This window comes from Clytia hemisphaerica, unplaced genomic scaffold (genome assembly GCF_902728285.1).
Source record: "Clytia hemisphaerica strain Z4C2 unplaced genomic scaffold, Clytia hemisphaerica genome assembly, whole genome shotgun sequence".
NCBI lineage: Eukaryota > Metazoa > Cnidaria > Hydrozoa > Leptothecata > Clytiidae > Clytia > Clytia hemisphaerica.
The window spans coordinates 491,421-501,255 of NW_027104325.1; the positions used below are offsets into that span (position 1 = coordinate 491,421).

A 9,835-nucleotide genomic window follows, 5' to 3' on the forward strand; every position below is an offset into this window, starting at 1 on the left:
GAACCGTTTTTGCATCATCAGCATTTTCAAGAAGAAACGCCGTTGGATGAAGTGCCAGATTCTGCAAAAAACTATACTGATATATTCCAAATCTTGTCTGGTAGTAATGGAGTCAGTTTGGTTGATCAATTGTGAAAGATTTCCACTGACTTCGACCGGTGTCTGGCAATCAATGAATGTTGTTGGGGTACAAATCTTTGTTAAGCTCAAGCTGATCAATGAGTTGGTTATCGGTGATTTAGCAGGGCAGTTTTGTAGATTGACGTTTGACCATCTGGGTCCATCTTTCATGTTGCCATGACATTGTCGTTCATTGGATGCGGATTGTTTATATGTGCAGTTGTTGGTAATTGTTTGGAAAACCAGAGTTTCGTTGAGTTGGTCCACACCTTTAAAAGGTTCTTCGCCTATTTTGTTTTCAGGACAGCAATCTATGATCAAAAGTTTAAATATATTTTATCAACATTCTTAAGCAAAGAAGGGGGGGGGCACCAACTCAGTGTACTAACCCATAGGTTAATTTTAGATTTTTTCCCAAAAAAAGTAAACCCTTTTTAGTATTTTTATCGGCAGCCAGTGCTTTGATATCACCCTTTTAGTACACTGTACTAACTCAAATCTAGCCTGAAAAATACACCACCCCATCAGTTATGGGTCAGTTCACTGAGTCGGTACACCCCCCCCCCTCTGAAGCAAACGAAATTGAATACAATTGTATATTGCCAAGAGACAAAAGGTTTCGTCTAGAGTAACCTGAATTTGAAGTCTGAGAAGACTGACAGATGTGAATAGCAGATATTGAAAAGATAAGATGCTTTTAAAGCTCGAATCCATTCTCACCTAAGGAACTGACATCAACATTTGTCACTTTGAAAGTTAGTGATTTTTTCACTTCATCTTCCAGAACCTTCTCCAACTCTTTGCATTTCTGTCTTCGAGATGTTTGAGTGACGTTTGGATATAGGATTTGGACATCTGCAATTACACTGCCCTTTCTATGGGTAGAGAAACAATATCGTGATTAAAAACAGAAAATTATTTGAGACTCAATAGGGTTGTCGTTTCCGAAAGGGAGTCAAATTCTGTCTATTTTTTGAAAAGAACAAGGTCATTTAGTGGAGATTTCGTTCTAGAATCGGTATGCAATGGGTCTTTTTGGGTAAACCAATGTTTGGGACTTGTTTCGTTGATGCAAGTCATTGTTGCAAGGGACCTTCATTCCAAAAACAAATATTTATTACAAGGGTAAGGCAATCAAAATTGATAGATTGTTAATTACCTGAAACCTATGATTCTAACCATTGGTTTAACTCCATTTTCCACAGGTAACATTTTCATCACGTCATCGATAAATTCTTTTTCAAGCGCTTTGAAATTTTCAGATGAAGTATTTTTCAGATTTTCGTTCCATTCTTGATCTAATCGAACATTCATTTTAGCAGAAGCAACATCTTAAAATTTGAAAAAAAGAAATAATTTTTAAGTACTCTAACAGATAACATAGTTAACAGTAAGTTGAAGAATACAATAGAACTGTAGTATAAAGCCCCTTTCTCACAGACCCACTGGCAGCCCTTCCCACTGGAAAAATTGGCCAAAATATCGTCCCCAGTGGAAAATCATACTCAATTTTTTGTCCCCACTGAAAATAATCAGATAAACAAATCCTCACTGTAAAATATTGTGCTACTTTTTCCATCCCCACCGAATTTTCTGACTAGAAAACAATGGAATTCAAATCCCCAGCCATAAAAAATATGGGAATATCAATCATCATCGAGTTTTGGTCCGTTATTTTTACCCCCACTAGCTGATAAAATCCCACCGGTTCTGTGAGAAGAGGGTGTAGTATTGAACTAGTCAATATTTTACATCAAAAACGTCAAAAAGGAATATTTATGTCGAATATATAATTTAGAAAAACAGCAAGTTTTATTTTCATTTTCAGCAAAAACACTTTTTAAACATCTAGTACTGAAGATGGTTTTACCGAAAAGCTTTTGCTGAAAAAGAAAATTAAACTTGTTGTTTTTCTTATTACTTTATGGAATGACTGATTTAAACTTAATATGATTTAGAGCAACTGTGAAAGATAGCCTAGCCGTGATGGGAATCAAACATTACAATTCCAAGATAAAAACGCTGGTCATTCTCCTACAACGGAACATTAGAATCAACTTCTGCCTGAACTTTGCCTTTGAAAATTCTTGATGACGCTAAGTTCAGTAAACCCGCGGGGAGGGGGTTATAGGGGTACTACCCTTGCTGACCGACGGGGGTGTGCCGCTTAAAATCGAAGAATGGACCCTACCTGGGACTCGTTTTTTTGAAAAAAGTGATCCTGAATAGGACTGATATTTAAAAGGTACCCTGACCGGCGGCACATCCCCGTACCCCTTTTTGCCCAAGTACTCATTAACCGGGCTCAAGTAAAATGATTTAAGCCATAAGTGGCCTTCAGGTTTAACATTACCAGCAAATTGAACATCGGTGCTATTCGAAAGGATCGTTGATCTATTTCCTACAGTGAATCCACATTGATAAAATCCTTGATCTTCATAACTACTAGTGTTTCTTTGATATGGTGGAAATACAAGGTCTGATAATGAAGCAGATATTTGAACCGGAGATACTGGTAGAGTTATTAGGATCTTCTCGATCGAGTTGAACAAATAGAAGATTTGGTAAGGTTCTGTCAGTGCAATGTTTGTCTGTAACACACATCCCTTAATTTCAAAAGCTCCTCCTGTTTTAAAACTATATTTGCTTTGTGGATGTTTTTTGAATGTTGATCGGACATCTAATTCTATAAAAAAGTAGCAACATAAGAATAGATTTTAAATGAAAATAAGAGTGTACAAGAATGATGACTTCTAAAACCCAACATAGACACCCTGCTAAAACTTAGGGATAACAAAATCACCTGGAGTTTCCTTTGAGCTAGTTGCAACTGACATTGTCGTGTGTTTTAACGTGACGTTTGTTTTGGGTGGTAACGTAGTTGATAAAGTTTCTACATCTTTGATTTTGCATAAATATGGAAGTTGATGGTGGCAAAAAGTCGTCGCCCATACACCGATAAATCCACGTCGGTAAGCGCAATGATCACGAAATGTCAAAGAATCATCCTGCAGTCGATCATTAGACCACGAGGTGTATTCCATCTTTGTTCCATCAGACCATACAAAAGTATTGTTTTTGGGCACTCCACCGAACCACCAGTACCATTTTTCCCTATAACAAATATATAACAAGTGAGATAAACTTTCCAGACATAAACAATTGAATTAACGCTAAAAGAACACCTGGAAGACAACGGATGGGATAGATAGAATAGATGAAGGAGGACGAGTTAATCTTGTTGTAAACAGTAAAAAGAAGCTTAGCTGATAAGTCGACTGGTCAAGCAAGTCTTCAAAAATAGCGTACATCAAAGAATCCCAAAATCAAATGGAATCTTTGAGAGATTCAAGCAACAAACTCAGAATCAATCGTCATAGACCAATCTAAGTGGAAATGTTTTCATTATCAACTCAAAGGTCAGCTAACCTCTTTAAAATTTCATCTGTAATAAAATCATTCTCTTCTTTAGAATGAATGCTTGCTAAGTGTCCACCACGTGAAACGCAGTCATCTTCTGCATCCATCCATTTAAAAGGAACTTCAATGAAAATATATCTAGCATTTTCGAATGGTACTGATTGATACTCTAGGAAACGAGAAAATAAGTAAACAAATCTATACAAGTTGCTCAGACCAGGAAGGGAAATCTATTCATTCACAGTTACAAGGATGAAGTCAGATAATGATTTACTGAGTCTATTTAGCAGAAAAAAAGCTTTACCTTGATTGTTAGGTTCGATTGTCGTTGTCGCGTTATCTGTTGCATTTGTCGAAGGTTCGATTGTTGTTGTCGCGTTTTCTGTTGCATTTGTTAAAGGTTTAATTGTTGTTGTCGCGTTATCTGTTGCATTTGTTAAAGGTTTAATTGTTGTTGTCGCGTTATCTGTTGCATTTGTTGAAAGTTTAACTGTCGTTGTCCCGTTATCTGTTGCATTTGTTGAAGGTTTAATTGTTGTTGTTGCGTTTTCTGTTCTTTTTGTTGCAGGTTCAGTTGTTGTCATTGAGTTATCTGCTGCATTTGTTGAAGGTTCGAGTGTTGTTGTTGCGCTTTCTGTTGCTTTTGTTGCAGGTTCAGTTGTCATTGGTAAGATTGTAGTTGTCGGCTGATCAGTAACATTTGGTGACAGAGAGGTTTGAATGGTTGAAATTGTCGATAAAGGTTCTGTTGTAGGGTTGGTGGTTACCATTTGTGGCAATTGAGCCCAGTTACTAACGTCCAATTTACAGATATAAAACGATACAGCAGTTGCACAAGGAATACGCCCCCAATAGAAACTTCTATGATACATTGAAAAACATTTGTTGCTGCTTGCTTTTGGTTTCTGGCAGGTGTTAACGAGAGAAAAGTTCTTTGTTGAGTTATTTATCCATGACCAGGCGTTATCCTTCTGTTGACCGCCACCAATCCAGACATAGGATAAATAGCCTCTAAAAGAAGGAAGTGGGAGATTTTTTAAGAATAAAAATAAAATCGACATAAAATATTAAAATCGATTAAATTAGATAAATCCACGGGAACCGTAGCGATTAATATGAAATCAAGCCATACTATATATTCGGGTTAATAATACGGAATTATTGTTTTTCGTTGAATTGTTCTTGATAAAACCACATTTTCTGATGAAGATCTGGTGAAATAAAAGGAGATAAATAATATGAGGAATGAAGTTATACCTCGATTTCGATTCTTTTTTCAGAAATTCGTTTTCTTCATGCGAGTGAATACTTGTAAGATGTCCACCACGTGAAATACAATCTTTTTCTGCATCATACCAATTTTTCTGTGATTTTCCAAAGAAGTAAGTCACTTTGTTTTGTATTCCACCTGTAGTATAAAACACCCCTGTATCAATGACCCGCTCCAGTGGATGAACCGGTGAGAACATTTCAAAAAATGGCTTAATTTTAAGGTCCATTGGAATAACAATAAACCCCGTCAAAATCAATCAAAATTCTGCTCCTCGGTAATTAGAAATTTATGGTAATACCCCGATCATTAATTACATCATATAGGTCAACCTGGTAATAAATTCCAGACCGGGTAAAATTTTACTATTTTCATAGTCACCTCGGTGCGTTTTAAAATGTCACCGGGTCACTGAAGCAGGGGTGTCAAATTATTTGAGGGAAAAAGAGCGAAACGATTTTTGTAGAAGAAAATCAGTTTTTAAGATTGATCTTTCAATAAAGCTTGAAAATCGCCGGATCGTCTAGGCTTTCTCAATGCATATGTAGGAAATTTCCAGGGGGGGGGACCACCCAAGGTAAATGACCTACCATACGTGCAGCCCTTAAGGGTATATTTTCCAAGCTTTCCAAAGTGCACCGTAAGGGTCAAAATGAGCAAAGATGAGAAAAATTACACTTTAAGGGTGTAAAATTTCGAAAATCTGACCATATTTTGCCTGAAAATGGTAAAAAGTTTGCAAGAAAATGCACCGTGTGCGATTTTTCGCTCAAATTTGCACAAATTTTGCAAAATTTTCTCATCTTTGTAAGGGTCCTATTTCAAAGGCCTAATTTGAGCCGCACGTATGGTCGTTTTGAATCGAGTGCCCCCCCCCTTCCCTGGAAATACTAACGCACATGGGCAAGGCTACAGGAAACTTACTTGTTTCTGAAAAGAAACTTTCGGGGTAAATCTGTGTTGATACAGTAGTTGATGTTGTCGTCAAGGTGACAATGTTATCTGAGGTTGCCTTGGTAACGGTTGCTATGTTTACGATTGATAACGCTTTCATGTTTGTTTCTGTAATTTTGAAATGGTAAAATATTTATTTACAACTTTTTTTACTCAATTACTACGCATAAGTAAAATTAAACTTCTTAGATGTATAACAAAGGCTTTTAAAGGTGGACTTATCTTAGATGGACCATATAGAGATATAAAGAAACAGGAGAGGAATGCTAATGTAACCAAGCTCGCCCTACGATTAAAAAAGTTACGATGTATGTATGCTCATAATCTCATATATCGTGCATTTTTAATGAGCTCTTTTATCCATTGGTGAAATCTTATTGGCTCATTGAAACTTTAGAAATTAGTTGAGACCAGTTTTCGATCAATGTTTTCTTTAAAGGGACATAACAGTACTTGCGAAATTTGTAAACAAACTGTATGCAGCGGATACAAAATCAAAACAAATGTCCCATGTCAAAGTAAAAAATCAAACCAAATTTGGCTAATTTTGATAGTTCAATTGTTTTACAAGTTTGTTTTGGACACGTGATTTTAATTGTTTTCTTTAATGACACGTGGTTCGCGCAATGTTCACATTTTACTACTTTTATGTCCCTTTAAGGTGAACTCTGTTGCTTAAAGTAAATGGTAGACAAAGTAATGAGGCAAAACGAGATTAGCGTACCACTATGAAAGAAACCGCCTCCGGTGGTCGATAAAAGAAATCAAAAGACTTTAACGACCAATTACCGACACATTTTTCCTTTATACCTCTATGGGTAGAAAGATCGTAATATTTTTCTAGTCAGTGAGGATAGAATGAAGGAGACGTAAATGACGTAGGAAAAGTTCTTATTTTGATGGAAATTTCAGGTTCCATTCTTTCAAGCTGAAAAAGTCCAGTTAGAAAGAAGGCCATAAGTTCAGTTATTTTTTAGAGAGTGAAATCTAGGCTTGTTGTGATATGTTTTAAAGTTTTGTGTGATATAAAAATAAACAAACTCACTGTTGATTTTACAAACATAGGACCGCTTTTTGTTGCAACTTGCATCATTACCCATCCGTCGAAATCTTATCTCAGCACAATTTTCAACCCCACAAAAATTGTTAGGCTCTGATTTTGACCAAAAATGATAGTCTCTCTCCGTCCCATCTGACCATAAAAATTCGTTGCCTTTTCTCTCTCCACCGACCCAGTAAGAGCCAATATTTCTGAAAATTGAGTAAAACTTAATTTGTTGTCAATGGAAATTACATAGCCTCGAACTTCTCAGCCCATTAAAAAATTTCTAAAATAAAATCATAACTAAAATAAAATAAAATTAACCTTGTAGTCGTTTCATTTAGTAGAAATTCGTTTTCTTCATGCGAGTGAATACTTGTAAGATGTCCACCATGTGAAATACAATCTTTTTCTGCATCATACCAATTTTCCAGTGATGTTCCAAAGAAGTAAGTGGAATTGTTGAATACCACAAGATCACCTTTGAATTAGAATTTAACCATGTTCTAAACTAAATAGTTTTGGCTTTCATGCCAGACTATTTTCCTTACATCGAGGCAAATGGTTTGTATCAATAATACCTCAGAAAAGTTTGAGCTAAAAAAAATTCTTGAGAATACATAAAAAATATAACAAAGGCTAGCACAAATACAATTTCCAGTACAAGAACTCGGTTCTGATGTACATGGCATCGTTCATCGATGTCACACCATTGTGATAATATAATACATGACCGACCACGACCACGATCCCTTATAAAGGTTCTAAGCATTAGAGACTATATCAATCTTAGGTGAATCAATGAAAGTAAAAGGGGTTTTACATCAAACCAACACTTTTTTTGAGCCATCTGGTATGTAACGCTGATGAAAATTTCTGTTGATAGAAGTTCTATTGCTTACAGCTTAATAATCCTGTAAAGCACGGTTTTTGGAGACCGAATTTTCCAGTGGGGCAGGGGGAGGCAACTGGTCTTTGACACGGAATGCACTGATAGATACCTGAACTTGAAATAATTTCATTTGGTTGATTATCTGACGAAGTGATAGTTTGTATAGATGTGGTTCGATTAGTGATGGTTGAAGTGATGACAGTCTTCGTTGACACCTCATGGTTGACTGTTGTTGTTGTTGAGACTCCAGTTACCACTAAAATAATTTGAAATATACAATCTTTTATAAGAATATGAGGCCTCAATTTTGGTCAAAATAAATTTATAAACGAATTAAAAACAATCTAGCAAACTAATCTAATTTTTCAATGACATTTCAGAGCATTTAAGTCTGGGAATCACGAAAAAATAAGAGCAGTCGAGCCTCAGCCAAAATTTATTGGCTCATAAAAAACACCCCCTTCTCACAGACCCACTGGAAAAATTGGCCAAAATATCGTCCCCGCTGGAAAATTATACCCCAATTTTCGTCCCCACTAAAAATAATCAAATAAACCTATCCTCACCGCAAAATATTATGTTATTTTTACCATCCCCACTGAATTTTCTGACTTGAAAACAAAAGAATTTAAATCCCCGGTCTTAAAAAATAAGGGAATATCGATCCCCAACGAGTTTTAATCCGTTATTTTTACTCCCACTGGCTGAAAAAATTCTACCGGGTCTGTGAGAAGGGGGTGTTAAAAAAGTATGAACAGGTGCACTTTTCATGATATCGAACCAAAGAGTAATGATGTTTTTCTTGAAATTTACCAGTTTCAATCCAAAAAAATTGAATCCAAAAAAATTGACACTTTTTGGTACATTGCTCTTCACAGGAAAAATAAAAGGAAAGTAATACCTAGTTAGAACGATACACGTTTTTTATAAGACCTAACTATATAAGAACAGGCTTCGATAGCCAAAACATTTTAAGAACAAGTTGAGAACAATAAAAGGCTTTGCAGGCTTTAAAATACCGGAATGACAAAAATGCTACGAACTTGAATTTACACTTTTCAAATTTGAGTATGTTTGTTTATTTAGATTTTTTTATATATTTCTTGGGACAAAAGAATTACACTCCTCCACATCCTCCTCAAATTCAGTTTTAGTCCAGTAGAAAAAAATTCATCTTCATTTTTTTTAAATAAAAGCCTTAAAATGATCCGCTCAAAATAATCGTTCCAGCCAGGTATTCCTTTTTATCATACTCCTCCAAGAGCAATGTATCACATTGAACGGACAATCATTCTTCTTGAACTAACTTAAGAGTTGTTACCCAGCAGGCACAAAACGTTGTTTCAACGTGTTCATCTAACGTTATATGGACGTTGGCAACGTTAGATAAACGTCGAAAAAACGTTGTGCCAGCAAGGTGATGTGAAAAAGTGAAGATGTTTCAAACAAGCAGTTTTCAAATCAAAGACTACACGTTTTTTATAAGAGGAAACTATATAAGAACAACTTAAGAATATTTTAAGTCTTAATGGACTCTTAAACATCAAATTCCTTAGGAAATCGCTTAAAAACTGACAAATGGTGAAAAAAAGAACATTCTAAGACATTTTTAGGCTTAAAACTAAAAAAGTTGATATTACTCGAATGCTTTTGGATGTTATTATAACAAAACGTGTATATAACTTGAAATAAATTTTACCTGTAAGTCCAAAAACAGCTAAAACATAAGATATCATGATAGTTAGATTGAAGAAAAATCGCCTGACTTCTGTCAAAATCCAAGAGCAATGACACTGCTGATTAGAGATCTTTCAATTAATTTTACCACGCCAATTTAAACGTATTTATACTACAGATTTCCAAGAGATTTTTCATAGAATTTCGTAATTATAGAAAAGTATTTGGCAATGGGATTTGGAAAGGTATTTGTTAACGAGATTTCTGAATTTAGTTTCTTTCGCTATACCAATTAATTTGAGTAGCTCATTATTAGCGGTTGGTTTTGATTTTTTTGTCTTTTTTATAACCAAGTTGTTCGTTTTCTCAATAACTAATACTATCTAATCATATAGTATTCGCCTTTCAAATGAGGCCAAGCTTGGAAGAATCAATCGAGACATGATCATCAACCAAAGTA

The 9,835-nt window shown here is 35.4% G+C and overlaps 1 protein-coding gene across 1 annotated transcript in view; it reads right to left on the reverse strand.

Moving 5' to 3' along the window:
- The window catches only part of LOC136817648 (uncharacterized), a 13,866-nt gene extending 4,375 nt beyond the window's left edge, over positions 1–9,491 (reverse strand). The window contains exons 1-13 of the mRNA XM_067073970.1: positions 9,398–9,491; positions 7,808–7,954; positions 7,131–7,287; positions 6,810–7,015; positions 5,735–5,872; positions 4,798–4,948; positions 3,845–4,551; positions 3,550–3,709; positions 2,924–3,234; positions 2,474–2,806; positions 1,280–1,451; positions 841–995; positions 39–431 (exon numbers count right to left, since the gene is read on the reverse strand). Of these exons, the coding sequence (XP_066930071.1) occupies positions 39–431; positions 841–995; positions 1,280–1,451; positions 2,474–2,806; positions 2,924–3,234; positions 3,550–3,709; positions 3,845–4,551; positions 4,798–4,948; positions 5,735–5,872; positions 6,810–7,015; positions 7,131–7,287; positions 7,808–7,954; positions 9,398–9,434 (3,067 nt within the window). The 5' untranslated portion in view covers positions 9,435–9,491. The remainder of the gene's footprint in view (positions 1–38; positions 432–840; positions 996–1,279; positions 1,452–2,473; positions 2,807–2,923; positions 3,235–3,549; positions 3,710–3,844; positions 4,552–4,797; positions 4,949–5,734; positions 5,873–6,809; positions 7,016–7,130; positions 7,288–7,807; positions 7,955–9,397) is intronic.
- Positions 9,492–9,835: the final 344 nt, after the last annotated feature.